At 55.7% G+C, this 23703-nt stretch overlaps 1 protein-coding gene across 19 annotated transcripts; it reads right to left on the bottom strand.

Moving 5' to 3' along the window:
* Nucleotides 1-765: 765 nt before the first annotated feature.
* Nucleotides 766-23299, bottom strand: TPD52L2 (TPD52 like 2). Of its 19 annotated transcripts, XR_012419681.1 has the most exons (10): nt 23185-23299; nt 20278-20423; nt 16870-17018; nt 14868-14927; nt 8443-8544; nt 7184-7279; nt 5066-5092; nt 4013-4054; nt 2985-3033; nt 766-2449 (listed from the first exon to the last, which is right to left on the bottom strand). XR_012419681.1 is itself a non-coding variant. In XM_045364179.3 (9 exons), exons 1-9 carry the CDS (start codon nt 23151-23153, stop codon nt 2354-2356), a joined length of 1128 nt encoding a protein of 375 aa, XP_045220114.3. In that variant the 5' UTR covers nt 23154-23299; the 3' UTR covers nt 766-2353. The 19 variants fall into 19 exon arrangements, 15 of the variants coding, with proteins under 15 accessions (XP_045220114.3, XP_045220121.1, XP_045220115.3 ...); XR_012419682.1 differs by lacking the exon at nt 5066-5092; XR_012419683.1 differs by lacking the exon at nt 14868-14927.
* Nucleotides 23300-23703: the final 404 nt, after the last annotated feature.

Here is a 23703-nt window from a genome sequence, read left to right as displayed (position 1 = left end):
CCACCTCAGTCTCTCAAAGTGCTGGGATTACAGGCGTGAGCCACGGCACGTGGCCTACAACTATTACTATTTTTTTGAGACAGGGTCTCAATCTCTTGCCCAGACTGGAGTGTAGTGGCATGATCATGGCTCACTGCAATCTCAACCTTCTGGACTCAAGGGTCAGCTTCCTGAGTAGCTGGGACTAATTATTTCACTTTTTTGTAGAGTCAGGGCCTGGCTACGTTGCTCAAGCTGGTATCAAACTCCCAGGCTCAAGTGATCCTCCCATCTTGGCCTCCCAAAGTCCTGAGCTTATAGACATGAGCCACCACATCCGGCCTACTTAGTTGAGCTGGAATCCCAATATGTTGCCCAGGCTGGTCTTGAACTCCTGGGCTCAGGTGATCTGCCTCACCCTCCAGAATGACTGGGACTACAGGTGTGCCCAGCAGCAGCTCAGTGCTTGCAGGGGCAGCTGGCGAAGCCTCTGGAGCTCCTGGCCCAACCTGGAGCCTGGTGAGCTCCTCCTCGCCCTCCCAGGGCTGTTTCAATTCCTCTTCCCAAGACTCTGGGTCTGACTTCACAGGGTGGCCAGACACCATTCTCCCCTCACAGCTGGCTCCGCTTGTCGTCCCAGCATTGAGGACCTGCCCGTCGTCTTTGGAACTGTCCCCTGCCTGCCTATCCCAAAACTGCGGACTCATTAGGGCAGGTGCTGCGTGTCGGTTCATTTACCACTCATCACGGTCCTGTCCTGAACGACACATCACACAAGCCACGGGAGACTTTCCCCCAAAGGAATGCTTTATTGACAAATTACTCATTATTATAATAACCTTAAGGAAAAGATACATCAGTTGACACCCGCGCAACCTGCCTTCACACCACACCCCACAGGCCAATTTTAACCCTGGACAAAGAGCACCAAGCACTGGGGTTCCCTGGCCCCTGCATCTTTGTCGTGTGTGGAGTGCCATCCCCAGGGGTGTGTGAACTGTCTGGGGACAGAGTTGTCAGAGGACACTTGCTCTACCGAACAGGACACTTTGAGCTGAGCAGCCCTTCCCCTCCTGGGAGTGGCAGAGCCAGGCACACCACAGGCAGGCCCTCAGTGTCCTGCCAAGAGCCACTAAGGCACAGAGCTACCCCTGCAGACCATGCCATCTGACATGCAGGGCCCTGGTGTGAGCGAGAGGCTGCTGGGGTGTGATCACTTAGTAACAGGAAGAGATCTTTGTAGCTCCTGAGAAAAAGGCAACAGCAATCCTGGCCGATGCCCATGCCCCACCCTTCACCTGACCTGTGGGGTCGTTTCATCCCAAATGCAGCAAGCAGGTGGGTTGGAGTCACTGACGAGTGCCAGCCGGGCCAGGCCCATGCAAAGGCAGCACTGAGAACAGGGGCACAGCTCTTTTAAAGGGTGCTAAAGACAGGCTTTTCCTTCTCTTGGCCCCCCCATTCCCAGAGGCTCAAGAGCCCTTTGGGGCAGAGCAGGGGAGCCAGTGGGAGCTGCCACGGTTGAGAAGAGAAGCAGGTTTTGTACACTGGGATGGAGTGTGCATGAAATCAAACACCCCAACTGGAACAGGCTGCCACGCAGACCAGGTGTAAAATTCCACACAGTGCTCACAACCATTAAGGAACTCTCATCTATATATACATAAAAATTATAAAGAAATAAAGCATAAGGCAATGTAAGGCTTGTATTTCAGCTTGAGTCCAAAGACATACTATTCTCTATGAGGCTAAAGCTGCTTTGCCTAATTTAAACTTTTTGAAAAGTCCACTGCATTTAAAAAAGAATGAATTTGCTTCCGTTAAAGCTAGATTAGCGTGACAATTAGGCAGCTGCTGATGATCGGTTTCCTTTCTGGGGGTCTCAGAAAACTGACAGTTTTCTTGTTGGGCATTCTGAGATAAAAGATTGTGTAACAGGCAGGACTTGCTGGGTGACTGTGTTCCTTCTGTGAGTCAGGGAAGGGGAGGAGGAAGTCAGAAAATGCCATTTATTTGATGCTTAGAACTCTTCAATCCTTCAACATTCCGATGGGCTAACATGATTCCCAAAGGGAGCCTGGGCTTTGGCTCAATATTCTTTCAAATCCTCCACCCTGTCCACTTCCTGCACCCCTGGGAAGGACAGCACAGTGATCTGTTTCATCTACAAACTTGAGTGTAAAACATCTGTGTACAAGACTGTGTTCTCTAAATTCATGCGAACGCGGCAGCCACATCTCCATGTGGATGGGCAGGACTGTCCTCAAAGCCGGCTCTGCTCATCCGCCTGGTTGGCTGCTCCGCTGAACAGAGCTGCGGCGGGATGCTGAGGGCGTGCTGCGTGTGCTCTGCAGCGGGCGAAGCGACCACAGGCTTAGAAAGGTGCGGGATCCGACAGGGGCTTGTCACCACTCCCCGCTGAGGAAGGGAGGCTGTCACTGCCGTTCTCTCGATCACCCACAACCTTAGACTACGGGAGAGAAAAGATGACAGAAAAACCTGAGACAGAGCACACAGCACAAGGCAGACCCCAGGCCCATGCTCAGTGCTCTACAAAAGCTTATGTGACATGAACCCTGCTCAGCAGCAACAGGGAGCAGATCGCAGACGGGCACCAGCTGAACAGGCCTCCAGAGGACGATGCCAAATGAAGACGGTGAATGCCAAACAGCTGCACACTGTATCGTTCCATTTACGTGACATTCTTGAAATGACACAACGATACAAAGGGCGAGTGGACTAGGGGTTGCCGGGGGTAGGGCGGGAGGAAGGTTGGCGCGGCCAAGAAGGTACCAGGAAGGGCAGTGGGGACCGGGAAGGGCAGTGTGGAGACGTTCTGTGTCCTGAGTCAGTGCCAACGTCCTGGTGGGGAGGCTGCACTACAGGATTTTCCGAGATGTTGTCACGGGAGAGAACTGTGTAAAAGGCACAAGGAGCCTCTCTGCATTACTTCCTACAACGGCATGTGAGTCTACGATGACTAGTAACAGTCCAGGTACAATTACCTTTATGGTCCCAACTCGGTCCTCAAATGACTTGAAGGTTGCAGAGTTCCTTTCAAGAGAGAGGGAAGAGTGTTGGTGTCAAGAGAAAAGGGTTGTGCTGTCCTCTAACTCAGAAGGGCCTCAGGGCGAGGGCCAGCCTCCAAAGGACCCTAACAAAATCCCAAGATCTCATGGCAAAAATGTGAGACAGCCAGGTCATTCCAGAGACCCCCCAGGTCAGAAGTGAGGTCGGTCATGCCCAACAGTCACAGGGACAGGTCCAGACATCACACAAGGCAACTGGAAACCGCCTGACTGTGCAGCTGGGGGGATGTCGGCCCCCCTCTGCTGTACCCTACGGGGACACCCTGGGCTCCTGTACTGAGGTTATGAAAAGTCTGGAGTTCACGCACATCTCTCAGAGAAGCGAAGGGAAGACCAAGGACACTTCTGGGACAGCAGAGTGATAAGGAGACAGAGGAGGAGAAAGCAGGCCAGCTCCATCCCACTCAGTCCCTCCCACAGAACCAGATACCCCTCCCAGGCCCGGGGCCTCTAGAGACCAGCACGTATGTGACACCCAGCCGGAGTCCCCACAAGGAGAACAGGACTCTCCTGAGAATCAGGGCAGTGCCTGAAGGCACAGGCACGAAATAGGGACCATAGCTCTGGGTGTTTCCACGAAGGCTGAGACCCATAAAGTGTCCTGACTGACAGCCCACCAGGGCAAGTGCCAGGATCTGTGTGCCAGCCTCTCCAACCCGACCCCAGCTTGACGCTGCAGGCAGCCAGGGACAACTTGGAAAGGACACGGCCGAGTTTGACACAAGGATCTCCTCTGGAGGCTGCAGGTCGAGAGCCTAACCCCTACCAGCTTCCTCGTCAGCCTAGAGGGGGTCTTTACCAGCCCTTAGCCATCAGGAGATTGCCAAGGGAATGGCGTCCTTAATTAATCCAGGGATATGGGAAGGGCAAGGTGTGACCGGCGGGAGCCGCCCCAACCCCCACCAGAGACACCCGGCTCTGGAGCTGCAGCGAGCATACGTTACCTCATGGCCGGCATACTTATTGAGTGGCGGATGGAGTAGCTGCTGCTTGGAAGCATGGCAGAAGCAGAGAAGGAAGCAAGAGTTAACACCGAGATCCACACACAACCCCAACTGGGCGGGGATGGGCAGAGCTGGGATTGCCCCACTCCTGGCAGTTGGATCAAGCTGCTGCCTCCACACCACGCCCCGAAGGAAACTCAACCCAGGGTCCGCCCTCGGCCTCACGGGGGGCACCCCAAGTCTGCCCCTCCACACCACGCCCCTGAAGGAAACTCAACCCCAGGGTCCGCCCTCGGCCTCACGGGGGGCACCCCAAGTTGCCCAGCACATAGCACTGGGGGAGGAGGGCACTGCCATAGGAAGTGTGAGGAGACCAGGCCTGGGCTTTTGAAAAGTATTTGGGACCAGCAGCCTTCAGATGTCCTTACTTGACTTCGGCAAGTTTAAGGACCTTTTGGCAAAAGAGAAACAACCAGGTCAGGTAAAAACACATGAAATCACAGGTTGCTCTGGGCCTGGCTCTAGACCTCCCGGTTCCAGCCAGAAGTGCAGGTGCGGGCGGCGCCCCAGGCTGGCCTAGAGGAGCCCGCTCTGGCCCACACGAGGGCCCTGTGGGAGGCACAGGTAGTAAGACAAAACTCCATCTGAAGGAAAACAAGGAAACAGGACCGATGTCGAACAGGAAGGTGGTGAGAGTCGGCACAGCCCTCCCCCATGAAAAGGCTCCTTCTCAGAAGTAAACTCAGGCGTGGACGCCAGGCCAGTTATTCACTGACCCGGGAGCAGGCAGCCCGTGAGCCTGGGTGGGAATGGGAAGCACAAGGAGGGACACAGAAGGGCCGGGGGGTTCCGGGGGGGCCTCTGCGTCGATCCCACGCTGCTGCTTTGTTCCCCGAGAGGCAGCAACTGCCTGGCTGGGACTGCTGTCCTGGAAGGGGTGATCCCCCTTTCACCAGCCCTCTACCAGCATAGCTGCCCACGGGCCCTGCCAGAGCCCCCCCCGCCCCAATCCAGAGAACAGTCTTCCACAGGTGTGTCCAAGCTCAGCCTTACCTAAAGGAGTGTGAAAATGGATGAGCCCTGGAAGGTGGCAGCAGGAGAGAAGAGGAAACGAAGTGTAAGCAAGGCAGGCCAGCACCCACTCAGTGCCCTCCTCAGGGAGCCCCAGGCCCCCTGCTCATGCTCAGCCAGGCCCAGCAGGGGAAGACGCTCCAGGACGGCTCCTCCATCCGCATACCACCGGCGAGAGCAGCCCTGTCTCCAGTCTCCTCAAGTCCTGACTCAACAGGAGGCTCTCGCAAGCTCACGACTAGCAACTGCTTAGGCTCACGGCTGTGCACAGGAGGCCCCTGGGTCCAAGCCCTGTCCACGCCTTATGCCCCAAGGCACACCTATTTGAAGAAGCCACAGCACCTGGAGCGCAACTGGCCCCATCCAGTAGCACAAAGGTATGAAACGTGCCACAGCGTGACAGCTGGGTTTGGCCAGCTCCACAGAACGAGAGCGGCCCCTGTTCCCCAAAGCGCATCAGCTGAGGAGGCACACACACTGTGGGAGCATGTGGGACACCCTTGGCGCCGAGCACTTCTGCTCTGAGCTCTGTCCATGCACGCAGACACCAACCTGGAAACCTGTGTGTCCAAGGGCAGCTGCCGCCACTCACTGCAGCCAGGCCCACTCCGACACGGAGGCAGCCGCTGAAGAACTGATAAACGCTCAGCTCGCCCGCGGTCCTGAGACCACGGAGTCGGATGGTGACCTGACCCTGGCGTAAACGCCCCCCTCTGACCTAAATCCAGTTCCCTTTCCCCCATCCCCATCACCTATGCCCCAGGGCACACCAAAGGCCTCACAGTCCGGGGCTGCCCTGAGACGGGCCCATCAGACGTGGGTGTTGGGCAGCTGTCCCGAGGGGCTTCCACGCAAGAGTAAGCTGGGTCCGTGGGGTTCATCGGCCCTAAACTCGATATAAACCTCCTGGAACCCAATTTTCACTTTCAGGAAGCAGTGAGCTCCCAACCTCAGTCTCTAGGTCAAGAGGTAGATGGGCCCAGACCTCAGAAACCACCTGTGACTGCCCGGGGAGATGATGGGGATACACCAGGGGCTCCAGACGTCAGAGGTCACACCACCACTACAAACATAAATGGAGGAGCAAGCAGGGCAAGACACACCAGCAAACAGGACCTCTCCACGGGCACTGTGAACACGGCCGGCCAACTGGAGCGAGCTGGCTCGTCCCAGGTCAGCCTGAGGCCCCGCTCACCCAGCTGGCCCCACGTACCAGGGCACACGTGCAAACACGTGGCACAGTGTGGCCAGGCACACTGACAGCTGTGCCAGAGTCACTGCAACAGGAACTCTGCTCACTGCCAGCCATGCCCTGAGGCTACACGGCACAGGGGTCAGTTGCCAACCCCAGGACTGAGCAAAGCGCGAGAGCCCTCCTCCCCATCAGAGGAGCAGCAGACAGAGAACTGGGACCGTGTCCCTGTGCTTCCAGAGAAAAACAGGCCACACAAAAAAACGCCCAGATCAAAACCCCAGGACTGGCCTGTGCACGGCTATGTCAATCAGTGCTGAGGGCTCCGCCTGACCCTTGGATTTCCACCACGATGCTCTGAACAAACTCAAAAGGGAGTGTGGACACTATGAGTGGGCAAACGCCCCCGATGGCTGGCATAATTTAGGCACAACAGGCACCCGTTGCTTCCTGAAGATGCTCTGTGGTGAGACCGGCATTTTCGGGAAGAAAACAGCCCTGCAAGGCTGAGTGCGGCTGGAGCTCAGGGTGTCCCTCCTGGGTCCAAAGCGCAGCAGCAGTGGGGAAGACCTGCATTTGGAGGGTGCCCCACAAGGACCCCCCAAGTCCCAGCTGCTGGGGAGTGTGGAGCCCTGGGCGTGCGAGGGTGCTCAGAGGAAACACACACGTCGCGTACTGATGACTGCAGCTTCTCCAGAGGTTTAAAACTCTCGAAATAGAAGTCGCTGCGATGGGAGAGTAGATTACCTCAAACAAACAAAAATACAAGTGGGCACAGCTCCTGGGCAGTGGCCATCCCCTCTGCTTGGCAGGGTGGGTCTCTGGGTGTGTGGCCGTCTGTGTCCTGGCCTGTGGCTCAGTGGTCAGGGGAGAGTGCTGGCAACCACAGGCTGGGAGGCAGGACATACCTAACCTAAGGCAGGCAGGCAGGCAGGCAGGCAGGCAGGCAGGCAGGCAGGCAGGCAGGGAGCCGGCCCAGCAGGAGATGTACGTATCTCTGAATCCTGCAGGGGCCATGAGAGGGGAAGAGGGGAGCGCTGGGTGGGGTCAGCACGGTGCCCCACTCACCGGTCCTCTAGGAACCCTGCACCCATCTTTGCCAGAATTGGGTCAGAACTGCAGGGAGGCACTCCCTGAGATCCCAAAGCCAGAAGACCAGTTCTGAGAATGGGAAAGGAGTCAGGGCAGGGTGGGCAGCAGCATCCAGAAGTTGGGGCCAGGATGCTGGTGATGGTGACAACCTACATCATCCGCTCCTACAACCCGTGTGAAAGAGGCCCACCCGAGGCCCAGCCGGGGTGCCCAGCCAGGAGGTAGTCCGGCCAAGCATCATATCCAGGCTTCTGGCTCAAGGCTCAATCCCCTCATCACCATGCTGTGGTCAGGGAGCCTAGAGCAGGGAAGGGAGAGGAAACGTGCCAGCCACAAAGCGCCGGCCCTGCTCACTCCTTGGCCCTGCTTGCTAGGGAACGCTGATGGCCAGGAGGCTTTCACCAGCCTCTGGGAGAGAAGGCTCATTCAGAACCTCCTGAGTGTGACCGCACTCTCTGAGACCTGGGAAACGCCCTCAGAAGTACCATGCCGAGCACCTGTCCTGGAGATGGTGGACTGCCGTCCCGCCCTGACCTGTCCTGGAGATGGAGGAGGAGGACTGCCGTCCCGCCCTGACCTGTCCTGGAGATGGAGGAGGAGGACTGCCGTCCCGCCCTGACCTGTCCTGGAGATGGAGGAGGAGGACTGCCGTCCCGCCCTGACCTGTCCTGGAGGTGGAGGAGGAGGACTGCCGTCCCGCCCTGACCTGTCCTGGAGGTGGAGGAGGACTGCCGTCCCGCCCTGACCTGACTCTGACCCCCAGGCTGCAGTCGCTGCCTCTCAGTGAAGCTTCGAGGTGCACACTCGTCCCTCACCAACCCTGAGCACCACAAGTTACCCAAAGCACTGGCGGCCAACCCTCCTTGAAGAACACAGAAATGACAGAAAAGCAGCTGACAGGGATGGACGAACCTCCCAGGCAAGGGTCCCACACAGACCGGTCAGGGCCATGATGGCCACATCCCCGAGCCACTGTCTGAGACCTGATCTCCAGGCAGGCTTCCTGTAGTGCCTCCAACACCTCACCTCACTCCTGGCCAGGTCTCAGGGCAGCAGGGTCAGGGCTGGGTCTCACCTCATGTCTCCAAGCTTCCTGCTGATGGCAGAGCCCACTGTGGACAGGGCAGCGGAGGTCTTCTGTCCAGCCTGTGAGAGAGTTTCCTGAGTCTTCTTGTAGCTGGAAGAAGACATACCAGTTAAATCAACCAGACAGCATGGACGGGTCACCACCCTCAGCCAAGCAAACAAAGCACTGGGAGCACGCCCGAGGAAAACTGAGGAAAGGAGCCGGGGCAAGGGGTGGACACTTGCCAGGTGTGTACGGAGCGGGTGCAGGCGCAGAGCCCCTCGGCCCCCAGAGGCCCCTGCAGCGAGGAGCAGCCTGTGTGTTGCTCACTGAGCTCTCAGTGCCCCCCAGCCCCGCGATGATGCTGCTTTCTCATCTCACAATCCAACTCCACCCCCTCACCTGACACCTCCTAAGCCCACTTTCCTGTCTTCTCACAGCCCCTCTGACTACAGAGAAGATGCCCCATTTGCCTGCTAGAGAGCGGACAGGCCCCCTGAGGTGCACGCCTGGCAGGCAATGCCAGAGCAGAAAGGCCTCTCGGTGCCCTGACCGGCCCATGCGTGCAAGGTTCCCTTTCCTCTTCCCAATGAGACTGTGCTGAGGGGAGAAAATGCTCAACCACGGCTGTGGGAACGAGCTTCAGAGTGGCCATGCAGCCCGCAAGGTGCCCCTGCTCCAGACAGCGGGGCCCGTGTGCCTTCAGAGCATCGGACAGTTCCATTCCCAGGCCTCTTTTCACAGTGCAAGGGTCTGCCCCGGCCCCTAGTGAAGGCCCCGCTTCTATCCTCTCCAGCTCCCTCCAGTGTCCACCCACATGGGTACATCCCACCAAAGCAAAGCTCTGGGGCCTCGGCGTCCGCAGGACGGGCAAAGGGCAGCAGGCAGGATGCTGTGGCTGCAGGGATACTGTTGGGCCCACCATGACAGCCAACACCTAAAGTCGCAGGCCCTCATCCAGCTGCCACTGTAAACACAAAACACGGCAGCCTCCGACATAACCAAGTCCAAAATGCGAACCCACGACCACCTTCCCCACAGCTCCTCCCTCAGCGAAGCCAGGAACTCAAGGCTGAATGGAGACAGGCTCCCAGGGCCATCTTGGCATTACCAGTGCCAACCTGGAGAGTTGGCAAACCCAGCCAAGCCCTGACTGAGTGGCATCTGGGATGACTGGCGCCAGAGAAGGTGCAGGCTCTGCCCGCTCCCACTGGCGACACCAGGTCCCAATGATGGGCCTTCCAGAGCACTTACTCACAGGCCCTCCACGCCACCCCCTGCAGGAGGCCCGTGTGAGCTGAGCGCCACCACTCCAGCCCCTAGTTGACAAGTGTGTGTGACCCACCAAGTGTGCCCCGGCAGCACATCCCAGCACAGCTCTCTCGTGCCCACCCCCAGCCAAGGCCCAGAGGACGCACTTTCTTTTCTTTTTATTTTTTGAGACAAAGTCTTGCTGTCGCCCAGGCTGGAGTGCAGTGGTGCAATCTCAACTCACTACAATCTTCGCCTCCAGGTTCAAGAGATTCTTTTGCCTCAGCATCCCAAGTAGTTGGGATTACAGGCACCCACCACCACGCCCTGCTAATTTTGTTTTTAGTACAGATAGGGTTTCACCATGTTGGCCAGGCTGGTCTTGATCTCCTGATCTCAGGTGATCCACCCGCCTCGGCCTCCGAAAGTGCTGGGATTACAGGTGCGAGCCACCGCGCCCGGCCTATTATTTTATTTTATTTTAGAGACAAGGTTTCACCATGTTGAGGCTGGTCTCCTGACCTCAGGTGATCCGCCCGCCTCGGATGTCATCCAAAGCACTGGATGACAGAGTACAGGTGTGAGCCACCGCACCCAGCCCAGAGGATACACTTCCCATCCAGACTCCGTGCAGCTGGAACCACGGCTGTTTTTATCTTTTTTCTTTTTTTATTAATAAAACATCAGGTATAAGTAACCAATGACCTGCTACATTTAGTTTCAAAAATACAAATTCTTTTTTGTTGAGACGGAGTCTTGCTCTGTAGCCCAGGCTGGAGTGCAGCGGCGCCATCTTGGCTCACTGCAAGCTCCGCCTCCCGGGTTCACACCATTCTCCTGCCTCAGCCTCCTGAGTAGCTGGGACTACAGGCGCCCGTCACCACGCCTGGCTAATTGTTTTGTATATTTAGTAGAGACGGAGTTTCACCATGTTAGCCAGGATGGTCTCCATCTCCTGACCTCGTGATCAGCCCACCTCGGCCTCCCAAAGTGTTGGGATTACAGGCGTGAGCCACCATGCCTGGCCCCAAAATGCAAATTCTGAAGACATCTTTAACTTTGATTTTCCCTGAAATAACAAATGCATAAAACCATGTGAACGTTCTATGGTTCGCTGAAGCAAAGTCACCTGCAGCAGAGGATTCTAAAGTCCTCACAGCACCTGCATTTGTGCCTAAAGAGTGGGGATGGTGAAACCGAAGTTGGAGAGAAAACCGCCGCCTGTGCCCAGCCTTTGGAATGAGATGTGGGTCTTGAGTGTGACCTGTGGGTGGGTAAGTACCACCCACACGAGAAGGAGGGTCCACTGAACACTGACACGATGTGCCACTGTGGTCAGTCCCTGCCGTGCCATAAACCACACTCAAGCCCCTGGGGGTCCCTCAGCCCTCAGCATTGCTTGGGTGTGGAAACGAGGGGTCACAAGGGAACCTCCTCTGGAAACGGGAACCTCCAAACTGGGATGGCCCTGGAAACAATGGGCATCACCTGCACCGCCTGAGGCCACCACCAGAGGCCACCACCAGCTCCTCTCCCGCCTTCTCTTCCTACAGCAGGTCCCTGCCCAACAGCTGTGGCTCTGACCTCTCCCTTCCCCTTCTCAGTCCCATCCTGGGCCTCCGAGGTAGCAGCAGCAGCTGCGAGGTCCCCTTCCAAGGCTCACAGCGCTGCAGGCCTGTTCTGAGAGCCTCAAACACGCAGGCACACACATTCCTCAGAGGACGAGAAGGCTGGGGAAGCTAAGCCAGGAGGAAGGGGCAGGGGTCAGAGCCAGCATCTGCACCCAGTAACTAGTTTCAGCTCTACTTGAGGGCACCAGGCCGGGCAACCGCAGCCAGCACCCATTTGGGAGTTCCTAAGACCTTCCAGGAAGAGAGCCCTGGACAGATAGCAGTTTTGTCCCATGCCAGGAGCTGCCCCCTGGGCAGCACGGGGCATCTGGTGGATATCCTTGCACTCCCCCTCTCCTGAGTCTTCCTCTGGGGGCTACCCCCACTCCCACTCAGGGTGGACAAGTGATCCAGGCCTGGCCAGAGCACACCACCTCCCCGGCCACAGCCATTAGTCCAGGGAGACCCATACGGGACCACACTGTTGGGCCGCAGCAGTGGGGGCAGGGACTTCTCTGCCAGGTGAGTGCTCCCACCTCCCTGTTTGATTGATGCTACCTTGAGTCGTGCTTTCTGTCACCTGCAACCAAAACAACTCCAAGTGAACCAGCTTGTAACTGCAGGATCGATACAATGCCCCTCTCAGCACTGAGGTTTTTAGTTAGCTCTGCCTATAAATAGAATGCAACAGGCAATCATTTTACCACTCACAGAACACAGCTGCTCTTGCCTTCAGACACAACCCACTGAGGAGAATGTGGCCACATCGCAGCCTCATGGGGCCAAGCATCAGCGCTATCCTCCACCCGCCGGCCACATTCTTCCCGTCCCTCCTCCGGGCACCACTGGCTGAAAGGATCTACAGACATGTGGGTCAGGAAGCAGGAAGCTCTTACTGCCTTCCTCTGCAAGAGCTCTGGGCAGTGGAGGCACACCCACGGCCCACCTCCTGAAGCTGACTAGGAGGGGCACCAGCCAGGAGGAGCACGCGCAGTGGCCACATCCTCAGGCCCCACCTCCTGAGCCATATCCCTTCCGCCTGGGCGGTCCGGGCAGAAACCACCACCCTCGGCCTGGGCCGTCTGGGCAGAACTACCTTCTACTCTGGAACCGTCCGTCTGACAGCTCTCCCCACAGAACTCAGGGGAATGGCCTCTGCCAGGTGACGCACTGGCCGTATGCTTCCATGCTGAGCCACATGCTTCCCCAGAGGGGTCAGGATGCTAAGTGTTGCACTAAGCTCTCTGAAACACTATTTATTTGAAATAGGATCCCGGCAGCTTTATGTCAGTTGGTTTTACAAAACAGCACTGAAGTCTCCTGAGACTATTTTCAGATTGAGTCTGCACCGTGCGTCTGCCTGATGCCCAAACTGCAAGGATGACCAGATGACCAGATAACCGTCACTGACCGTCACTGACCCAACCTAGGGAACACCCACTACCCAGCAAGGTCACTGTCCGTCACTGTCCCAACCTAGGGAACACCCGCTGCCCAGCAAAGTTACTGTCCATCACTGTCCATCACTGACCATCACTGTCCCAACCTAGGGAACACCCGCTGCCCAGCAAGATCACTGTTCAACGCAGCCCGAAAGACACAGCCCACCAGGGTCCCTAGAACACCCAGGTCAATGTGCCATGAACCGCCTGAGTTTCTGACACCAGCTTCCCACTGTGACACCAGACGCAAAGGCCCACGTGCAGAGTGCCGGCCTGGTCCCCCAGGACCTTCAAGACAAGCTCGGCAGCAACCACTTCCTTCCAGCCCAACACGGGAGGACGTTCTGCCCATGTTCTGCGGCAACCATTACAGCGCTACCTTCTAAATAACAGACGGAAAAATCCCACAGAGACTGTTTTAGAATATTCCCCTTCTCAGCTTAAAGACATTATACTCAGATCAGAACACAAGTAAATGAAGTGCTATTATCCAGCTGAAGGATCTCCAAATATTAGGAGTTACTCTGAACCACGCCGCTGACACACACATATCAAACTACCCACAGTGAATCCACACTGGCCAACGCTCTGACAATGTGGTGCCTCCCAGACCACGAGGACTTCACATTTCCACCCGCACGTCCTCTACCACGCCCTCCCCCAAAGAACTACTCCAAAGGAGGAAAGGAATTCTGAGAATCCAACAGCTGGAGCCAAGCAGGGAAAAGGGTTAGGGTTGGAACACACAAAAATTCGCCACCAACAGAATCAGGCCAAGTGGTGTCGTCCAGCTTGTGCACTGCTGGAAGCCAAGGAGCTCTATTAGTCAGAAATGCAGCCAGGACCAGCACAGGCCTCTTATATAAGGGATGCATATATCAGGCAGAGGGGAGTTTTAAGTGTGGCCAGGTGGCTGAGTGAGTTTCTTTCAGCTACTATTCCGTTCCACAATAGTCTAAAGGATAGTTTACCTGAGAGAAGAAAAGTTATATTAAGAAAAAATAGCCAGCAAATACCAAAAGAAGCTTTGTGCCAAGTGTGCACAGCCCAATTCCCTGACCGAGTGTCAGGAGGCAGAGAGGAGGAAGGAGGAGGTGCTGATGGTACAGGCACTCAGGAGGCGGAGAGGAGGGAGGAGGAGGTGCGGATGGTACAGGCACTCAGGAGGCGGAGAGGAGGGAGGAGGAGGTGCGGATGGTACAGGCACTCAGGAGGCGGAGAGGAGGGAGGAGGAGGTGCGGATGGTACAGGCACTCAGGAGGCGGAGAGGAGGGAGGAGGAGGTGCGGATGGTACAGGCACTCAGGAGGCGGAGAGGAGGGAGCAGGAGGTGCTGATGGTACAGGCACTCAGGAGGCGGAGAGGAGGAGGAAGGAGGAGGTGCTGATGGTACAGGCACTCAGGAGGCGGAGAGGAGGGAGGAGGTGGTGCTGATGGTACAGGCACTCAGGAGGCGGAGAGCAGGAAGGAGGAGGTGCTGATGGTACAGGCACTCAGGAGGCGGAGAGGAGGGAGGAGGAGGTGCTGATGGTACAGGCACTCAGGAGGCGGAGAGCAGGAAGGAGGAGGAGGTGCGGAAGGTACCGGCACTCAGGAGGCGGAGAGGAGGAGGGAGGAGGAGGTGCTGATGGTACAGGCACTCAGGAGGCGGAGAGCAGGAAGGAGGAGGTGCGGAAGGTACCGGCACTCAGGAGGCGGAGAGCAGGAAGGAGGAGGTGCTGATGGTACAGGCACTCAGGAGGTGGAGAGGAGGAGGGAGGAGGAGGTGCTGATGGTACAGGCACTCAGGAGGCGGAGAGGAGGGAGGAGGAGGTGCGGATGGTACAGGCACTCAGGAGGTGGAGAGGAGGAGGAAGGAGGAGGTGCGGATGGTACAGGCACTCAGGAGGTGGAGAGGAGGAAGGAGGAGGAGGTGCGGAAGGTACCGGCACTCAGGAGGCGGAGAGGAGGAGGGAGGAGGAGGTGCAGAAGGTACCGGCACTCAGGAGGTGGAGAGGAGGAGGGAGGAGGAGGTGCTGATGGTACAGGCACTCAGGAGGCGGAGAGCACGGAGGAGGACGTGCTGATGGTACAGGCACTCAGGAGGCGGAGAGGAGGAGGAAGGAGGAGGTGCTGATGACACAGGCACTCACAGGTCTGACTGGGTCACTTTCTCATTCCACTCTCCAAGTTTCTCAGAAGTTTTCACATAGCTAAAAACAGAAAGTCTACAGTGAATTATTTAGAAGAACAATTTTAAGTCAGGCATCAAACTGCAGGTGAGGTTCCAGGGAAGACAGAGGAGGGCCAGCCGGCAGGAACATCAACTCTACAGACAGCCCAAAAACAGGGTCCACTGCCTCAACCAGGCCCTGTGCAGGCTCCAGGCCGCCAGGCGAGCTGTGGGCATGGCGGAACTGATCGTCCCCTTTTCCGTCACCCGGCAGTAGCCCCTGGTCTCTCACTAGGAGATTCTTGGGGAACAGCACTGCTGTGGGGGACTGGAAGGGCACAGCCCACAGCTCCAAAACACCACTGGGATTCAAAACTTACGATGTCCTAGGATAAAAAAATGAGTTTCTCGTATGTGAGATTTATGAAATGGGACTTGATCTGTCATTCTGTAGGGACGTGGCTCCTGGGAAACATTCCACGCCCGCCCCTCCTTGTACGGTATGTTTCAGAGAAGCCACGTGGACAGGGCCAAGTGAGAAAGCAGCATTCCCCAAATTCAGAGAGCTGAGTGACATCTGGGTTACAGGACCATGCAGTCATGGAGGGTCAGAGGCCCTAGGGTTGTGGGAACATATGGTCATATACGTTTTTTTTTTGGGTTTTTTTTGAGACAGAGTCTCGCTGTGTCGCCCAGGCTAGAGGGCGGTGGCATAATTTTGGCTCACCGCAACCTCTGCCTCCTGTGTTCAAGAGATTCTCCTGCCTCAGCCTCCCCAGTAGCTGGGATCACAGGTGCACACCACCACACCCAGCTAAACTTCTGTATTTTTCAGTAGAGACGGGTTTCTCCATGTTGACCAGGTTGGTCTTGAATTCCTAACCTCAGGTGATCCGCCCGCCTCAGCCTCCGAAGTGCTGGGATTACAGGCGTGAGCTACTGCGCCAGGCCCATGTGGCCGTGTCTGGGTCAGAGGCTGTGACCATGCCACAACCACAATAAGGACCACAGAAAAACCATTCTTGCTAAAGTCCTGATGAGTGCTCCCTTGAGTCTGGACACTGAAACACAAGTCTTCCTATCAATTTCTACCCGGACAACTAGCCAGTGTGTCTGCCTTTTTAAAACACATAGAAGCCGGGTGTGGTGGCTCACACAAGTAATCCCAAGCATTTTAGGAGGTCAAAACAAGAGGATTGCTTGAGCCCAGAAATTTGAGACCAGCCTAGGCAACAAAGCAAGATCCTGTCTCTATAAAATGTGAAAAAATTAGCCAGGCACAGTGGCGCACGCCTGTAGTCCCAGCTACGAGGGGGCTGAGTTGGGGGATCGCTTGAACCCAGGAGGTCGAGGTTGCAGTGAACGACTGTGCCGCTGCACTCCAGCCTGGGTGACAGAGCAAGAACATCTCAAAAAAGAATTTTAAAAAAAAAGGCCGGTGCGGCGGCTCATGCCTGTAATCCCAGCACTTTGGGAGGTCGAGGTGGGTGGATCACAAGGTCAGGAGTCCAAGACCAGCCTGGCCAAGACGGTGAAACCCCATCTCTACGAAAAATACAAAAAATAAAATAAAAATTTAGCCGGGTGTGGTGGCAGACGCCTGTAATCCCAGCTACCTGGGAGGCTGAGGAAGGAGAATCACTTGAACCCGGTGGGCAGAGGTTGCAGTGAGCCAAGATTGCGCCAGTGCACTCCAGCCTGGGTGACAGAGTGAGACTCTGTCTCAAAAATAATAATAATAAACGAAGTACACAAAAATTTAAAAATAAATAAGACACACGCAGACACCAAGCTCTTTGAAAAAACAAGGCACAGTCCCTGGGCCTAGGGCTCAGAGCCTCTCACTGGCTTCTTCCAAACAGGCCACTCAACTCCATGGCTGCAACTTGTCCCTGGGTATGACGATGCCCCTCACATGCCAGGGGTGTGTGTGGTGCACGTTCTTTTCAGCCCCCGGGGGTGCTCCTGGGGCAGGTACCTACGCGTTAGAGACCTGTACATCGTGCCAGCTCCTGGACAGGTTCTGTTTCAGCCCCCCCAGGGTGGAGAGGCCCAGCCTCCTCTTGAGCTCTCCGCAGTGCCTCTCCTTGGCTGCCAGGACCTGGCGCAGAGTGACAATTTCCTCTTCCACCTGCAAAGCATGCAGTCGACATGATGAGCCATCACTACTGCAGGAAGTGACTAACATCCTCATGCACAGTGCCATGAGTTACACAAGAACATTCCGCTTACTGAAGCATTAACTCGTCCTAGGAATAATAGCGTCTACAGCAGACATCTGATTTTTGGGTTTTGGTTTTTTTTTTGAGACGGGATTTCACTCTTGTTGCCCAGGCTGGAGTGCAACGGCGCGATCTCAGCTCACTGCAACCTCTGCCTTCCAGGTTCAAGCGATTCTCCTGCCTCAGCCTCCTCAGTGGCTGGGATCACAGGCGTGCGCCACCACGCCCAGCTAATTTTGTATTTTTAGTAGAGACAGGTTTCTCCATGTTGGTCAGGCTGGTCTCAAACTCCCAACCTCAGGCAATCCACCCACCTCGACCTCCCAAAGTGCTGGGAGTACAGGCGTGAGCCACCGCGCCCAGTCAGCAGCCATCTGTTTTTATCTGGTACTAGGAACTTGACTCCAGAGAACCGTCCCATGCGCCGGAGCTAAATGGTTCTGGGAGAGCTACCACTCACTATGTCCATTTGTGGTCATGAGGAATGGCCCAGGATGACCATGCCAGGCTTGTTTCATGCCAGGCTCTTTCCTGGGACTGGGCATGGTATTAAAAAGGTAAAGACCCTGGCCGGGCACGGTGGCTCATGCCTGTAATCCCAGCACTCTGGGAGGCCAAGGCAGGTGGATCACGAGGTCAGAAGATCAAGACCATCCTGGTTAACACAGTGAAACCCCATCTCTACTAAAAAATACAAAAAACTAGCCGGGCGTGGTGGCAGGCACCTGTAGTCCCAGCTACTCGGGAGGCTGAGGCAGGAGAATGGCGTGCAGCTGGGAGGCGGAGCTTGCAGTGAGCCGAGATAGAACAACATCACTCCAGCCTGGGCGACAAAGCGAGACTTGGTCTCCAAAAAAAAAAAAAAAAGGTGAAGTCCCTGGCCGGGTACAGAGGCTCACACCTGTAATCCTAGCACTGTGAGGCCAAGGCAGGCAGATCACCTGAGGTCAGGAGTTTGAGACCAGCCTGGCCAACACATGATGAAACCCCGTCTCTACTAAAAATACAAAAATTAGCCAGGCGTGGTGGTGGGCGCCCATAACCCCAGGTACTTGGGAGGCTGAGACAGGAGAATCGCTTGAACCTGGGAGGCGGAGGATGCAGTGAGCCAAGATCGTGCCATTCCACTCCAACCTGGGCAACAAGAGCGAAACGACTAAAAAAAATCTTTCTTCCGTGTAATCCCAGCACTATGGGAGGCTGAGGCAGGCGGATTACCGGAGGTCTGGAGTTCAAGACCAAGCTGGCCAACATGGTGAAACTCTGTCTACTACAAATACAAAAATTAGCCAACCGTGGTGCTGTGCGCCTGTAATCCCAGCTACTCGGGAGGTTGAGGCAAGAGAATCACTTCAACTCAGGAGGTGGAGGCCACAGGGAGCCGAGATCACACCACTGCACTCCAGCCTGGGTGACAGAGTGAGCCTCCATCTTTAAAAAAAAAAAAAAAAATCTTTCTTTGGCTGGGCACAGTGGCTCGCACTTGTAATCCTAGCACTTTGGGAGGCTGAGCCAGGCAGAACTCTTGAGGCTGGGAGTTCAGGACCAGCCTGGCCAACATGGTGAAACACTTGTCTCTACTAAAAATATAAAACTTAGCCAGGTATGGTGGTGGGCATCTGTAATCCCACCTACATGGGAGGCTGAGGCATGCGAAGCACTTGATCCAGGGAGGCAGAGGCTCCAGTGAGCTGAGATCATGCCACTGCACTCCAGCCTGGGCGACAAAGAAGAGACTCTTGACTCAAAAAAACGACTTAAAAAAAAAAAAAAAAACTTCATCTTGTAATTCAACTCTGAAAAAAACCTTGTGGGTTTAGTCTCTAAAGTTGCATACTCTGAAATAAAATGGAAAGCAAAGTCTCCTTGGACTTCCTGCTACTCTCCTTTAATCTTCTAGGCTAGAAATAACTGTGTGATGTCCTCAGGATCTGAAACCTGGTCCTCAGGCCCAGCGGCACAACCAACCTTACTCAGACCTAGGCCTGGACCCAGATTCTGGAATTAAACCTTATCACAGGGTGATTCACAGGGTGATTCACAGGGTGAAAAGAAAACTCTTGGCAGTTGCTTTGACTAAAAACTATGGTTGGAGGCTTTTGTTCTTTTTTTTTTTTTTTTGAGACGGAGTCTCGCTCTGTCGCCCAGGCTGGAGTGCGGTGGCCCGATCTCGGCTCACTGCAAGCTCTGCCTCCCGGGTTTACGCCATTCTCCTGCCTCAGCCTCCCAAGTAGCTGGGACTACAGGCGCCCGCCACCTCACCCGGCTAGTTTTTTGTATTTTTCAGTAGAGACGGGGTTTCACCATGTTAACCAGGATGGTCTCGATCTCCTGACCTCGTGATCCACCCGTCTCGGCCTCCCAAAGTGCTGGGATTACAGGCGTGAGCCACCGCATCCAGCTGAGGCTTTTGTTCTTAATTCCTATATTACTCTTAAGGGACTCTCACTTAAAGAATATCACATAAATACTTTTTACAAAAGAAGTTTCTGTTTTGTTTTTGAGACAGGGTCTCGCTCTGTCGCCAGGCTGGAATGCAGGGCACAATCACAGCTCACTGAAGTCTTGACCTCCTGGCCTCAAGCATCCTCCCGCCTCAGCCTCCTGAGTAGCTGGGACTACAGGCAACTGCCACCACACCCGGCTAGTTTTTGGGGGTGGAGACAAGGTCTCACTGTGTTGCCCAGGCTGCTCTCAAACTCCTGGGCTCAAGCGATCTTCCCATTTTACCACCTTGTCCTACCAAAGCACTGGAATTACAGGCATGAGCCACTGCATCCAGTCAAAATAAATATTTTTAAAAGAAAACTTAAGATCCAGGGCAGAGAGATTCACGGGGTTTTAAAAATGATTCTCAAGTGTTAATTCCAACAGAGACACTCCCAGTAGATGGCCACTCAGAGGCGGTTCGTGTATGAACGCTACTCATGGAGTACTTCGGAAGGGCCAGGCACAGAGGTGTGGGAAGGAAGTCACGCCCATCTCCACTGCCAGGTGGCTCTGAGTCCAGTGCACGGAGCTGGGCACATACAAAGAGAACCCCTTTATCAGCAGGAACACAGAGCAGAGTAGGTGATCACCCAAGCGTGGCCAGTACCCTGGCCTCTCACTAATCCAAGAGGGTCTTAACTCCAATTCACCCCAGGACACACAGCCAAGCCACAGCACCTTGGTAAGCTCGGCCCTGAGCTCCTCCTCCTCAGCCTCTGTCAGACCCTCAATAGCAGGAGTCCGGGCAGCCACACCTGTGTCGACAGGGACATCCGTCATGGAGTCAGACAGCAGACCTTTGTTAGGAGAATTCAGGTTGATATCTGCCAGAGACAAAATGAGGCCACAAAGCGTCAAGTAAGTTATTTACTTCCAAGTAAATATGGTAGAGGTCTCTAGCAGGACAAAAGCAAAGGTGGGAGTGGGTGAGACCCTGGAGACGAACGCCTCTTCTCTGAAAGGTCTGTGAGGACAGCGTGGGCAGTAGACGAGGGCGGCCACACCTCAGGCAGCCTGAGATGAAAAGCCAATGCCACCTGTGCTGCTTCAGGGCATGAGAAATGCCAGCCCAAGACAGCCAAACCCTAACCAGTGAGAATACTACCTTCAGAGGCAGGAAACCCTTGCTACAAAGAAAGCAGATCAATCTAACAGAGCTTTCACTTTTTTTTTTTTTTGTGATGGAGTCTCACTCTGTTGCCCAGGCTGGAGTGCAATGGTCTGATCTCAGCTCACTGCAACCTCCGTCTCCCAGGTTCAAGTGATTCTCCTGCCTCAGCCTCTGAGTAGCTGGGATCACAGGTGCACGTCACCACGTCAGCTAATTTTTGTATTTTCAGTAGAGATGGGGTTTCACCATGTTGGCCAGGCTGGTCTCCAACTCCCGACCTTGGGTGATCCACCCGCTTTGGCCTCCCAAAGTGCTGGGATTACAGGTGTGAGCCACCGCACCCAGCCACATATTCCACTTTTTTAAAAAAAGGAACTTAATATGGTTAATACACACAATAAGCATCACTTTCCACTCAACACATCTGACAGGGCACATGCTAAAACTACATACTAGGAGCACACGCTGGTCATTCAGCTCCTTCTGGGAGTCGGCAAAACAAAATTCCCTTTCCTTACCTCCCGCTTCTCATCCCACAGTCAGGAAGCCACCACAGGCGGAGAGCTGCAGAGCGGTGTGCTGCCGCCACACACCTCAACTACACCCAGATCACATTCAAATTCCTGTAGCCACTGTTTTTTCTTCACATCAAACGCATCTTCCTGACTGCACTAAAAGTCTACAAGATTTCACATAAGGAAAAATAGTCTATTTTGATTCTCTCTAAATCCAAGCACATGATTATTGTAACATTTTCCCTGTTGAACACAACATTCTGAAAAGAAACAGGCTTACTGCCAGGCGTGGTGGCTCACCTGAGGTCAGGAGTTCGAGACCAGCTTGACCAACATGGTGAAACTCTGCCTCTACTAAAAATACAGAATTAGCTGGCCTGGTGGCACGCGCCTGTAGTCCCAGCTACTTGGGAGGCTGAGGCAGGAGAATCACTTGAACCCAGGAGATTACAGGCGTGAGCCACCATACCCGGCCAAAAAAAATTTTTTTTTTAAAACTAAAAGAAAAACTGGCCGGGCGTGGTGGTTCATGCCTGTAATCCCAGGCCTTTGGGAGGCTGAGGCAGGCGGATCACCTGAGGTCAGGAATTCAAGACCAGCCTGGCCAATACGGTGAAACCCCGTCTCTACTAAAAATACAAAAAATTAGCCCGGAGTGGTGGCAGGCGCCTGTAGTCCCAGCTACTCAGGAGGCGGAGGCAGGAGAATGGCGTCAACCTGGGAGGCGGAGCTTGCAGTGGGCCCCGATGGCGCCACAGCACTCCAGCCTGGGCAACAGTGCGAGACTCCAACTCAAAAAAACAAAAACAAACAAAAACAAACAAAAAACACCCTCCAGAATAATGCAGCACCCAGGAATTATAAAGTTTAAGATGTGGCCAGGCGCAATGGCTCACACCTGTAATCGCAGCACTTTGGGACGCCGAGGCGGGTGGATCGCAAGGTCAAGATATCGAGACCACCCTGGGCAACATGGTGAAACCTCGTCTCTAGTAAAAATGCAAAAATTAGCTGAGCGTGGTGGCGGGCGCCTGTAGTCCCAGCTACTCATGAGGCTGAGGCAGAAGAATGGCTTGAACCCGGGAGGTGGAGGTTGCAATGAGCTGAGATCGCGCCACTGCACTCCAGCCTGGCGTCAGGACAAGACTCCGTAGGAAAGGAAAGGAAAAAGGGGAAAGGGGAAAGGGGAAAGGGGACGGGATGGAAGGCGGGGGGAGAGGGGAGGGGAGGGGGAGGGGGAAAGAAATTTAACATCCCTCTCTTCAGCCCCAAAATGGAAGACAAACTTGTATCATATTCTCAATATTTTAATCTCCTGGGCTGGCTCCATGCCCCTCAGGGGCCATCTCCTACTGCTCCGGGGTGACTGTTCTGGAAACAGGCCTGGTAAGCTGGGTGTGCCCCTGACTCACTCCGCCCCTCTCCATGAGGCAACCCCTAAGTAGGCTGAGCTCCGAGCAGAGCTGCTTACCCAAGGGGAGCTCTGCTGAACGCGAAGACTGTTTCACCATCCCTTCTCTGCTCGGGAGCCGCCCTCCACACCTCGGACTGGGTCCAGGGCCAGAGCGTGAACCCGAGGGCCCCGCGCAGGGACCGGGGGGTGGCAGAGCAAGCAAGAGCCGGGCGCGGGGTGGGCGGCATAAACGAGAGCTGCTTGGAGCGAGGGAACCCCAACTACGGGAGCAACGGCGGACGCCAGGGAACCACACTCGGAGCGGTCCCAGGGGAGACCGGGAGGGCGGCTGGAGAGAGCCCAGGAAGCGGTCTGGGCCGCGGGCAAAAGACACACACACCGCAACCATCACAAGCTTCGAGGTCAGTGGCCCGAGAGCTGTAGAGGGGCCGCGGGGTGGGTGAGCAGAGACTGAGAGGACCGAGAGTCGCAAACGACCCCGGGAGACGGGGAACACCGGACGGCCTGGGCCCATCTGCTGCGGAGGCGCCGGGCCCGGCAGGTACCTTGGCCGGCGGAGTCCATCTTCAGACGGCGTCCTGGCCGCTGTCGCGGACGCTGTGGGAGCCGAGCGGGCGGCGCCGGGAGTACCTGGCCGCGTACACACTAGCCAGCGGAACTGCCTCGGCCCCGCGGCGTTACGTAATCAGCGACGCGACGGCTACTTCCGCCCGGGCACATGCTCCGCCTTCGTCCCGCCCCCACCAGTGATGTCCAATGATAACGTCGTTTGGCCAGTCCTGGTTTATCCGACTCAATCTGATAGGCCGAAACTGTGGGCGAAGCAGGAAAGGGAGGCGTGGTTCGAAGGGAATCCATTCCAGGTTGGCTCCACCAGCGAGAGTCACAGGTAGAACGGTCGGAGTCGCGGGAGGACGAGGAAGGTGGGAAGTGGGAGGACTGTCCAACATGGCGCTGTGGAAAGCCAGCGCAGGGCCCCAGGGGATCTTCCGGGTCGGAGGCAGCTGCCCCCGAGTGCTGGGGCTCGCGCGCTTCGGCGGCTCAAACTCTGACCCCGTGAGATC

This window comes from Macaca fascicularis, chromosome 10 (genome assembly GCF_037993035.2).
Source record: "Macaca fascicularis isolate 582-1 chromosome 10, T2T-MFA8v1.1".
NCBI lineage: Eukaryota > Metazoa > Chordata > Mammalia > Primates > Cercopithecidae > Macaca > Macaca fascicularis.
This window is presented reverse-complemented; position numbering and strand designations above follow the sequence as displayed.

Excerpts from the sequence above, each read along its gene's own strand:
- TPD52L2 (XM_045364179.3), bottom strand. The coding sequence starts at position 23,153 with ATGGGCCCAGGCCGTCCGGTGTTCCCCGTCTCCCGGGGTCGTTTGCGA. Across the intron at positions 17,019-20,277 it reads TCAGGGCCGAGCTTACCAAG|GTGGAAGAGGAAATTGTCAC; the intron begins GTGCTGTGGCTT and ends CATGCTTTGCAG. Across the intron at positions 8,545-14,867 it reads AAAGTGACCCAGTCAGACCT|CTACAAGAAGACTCAGGAAA; the intron begins GTGAGTGCCTGT and ends GTCTTCTTCCAG.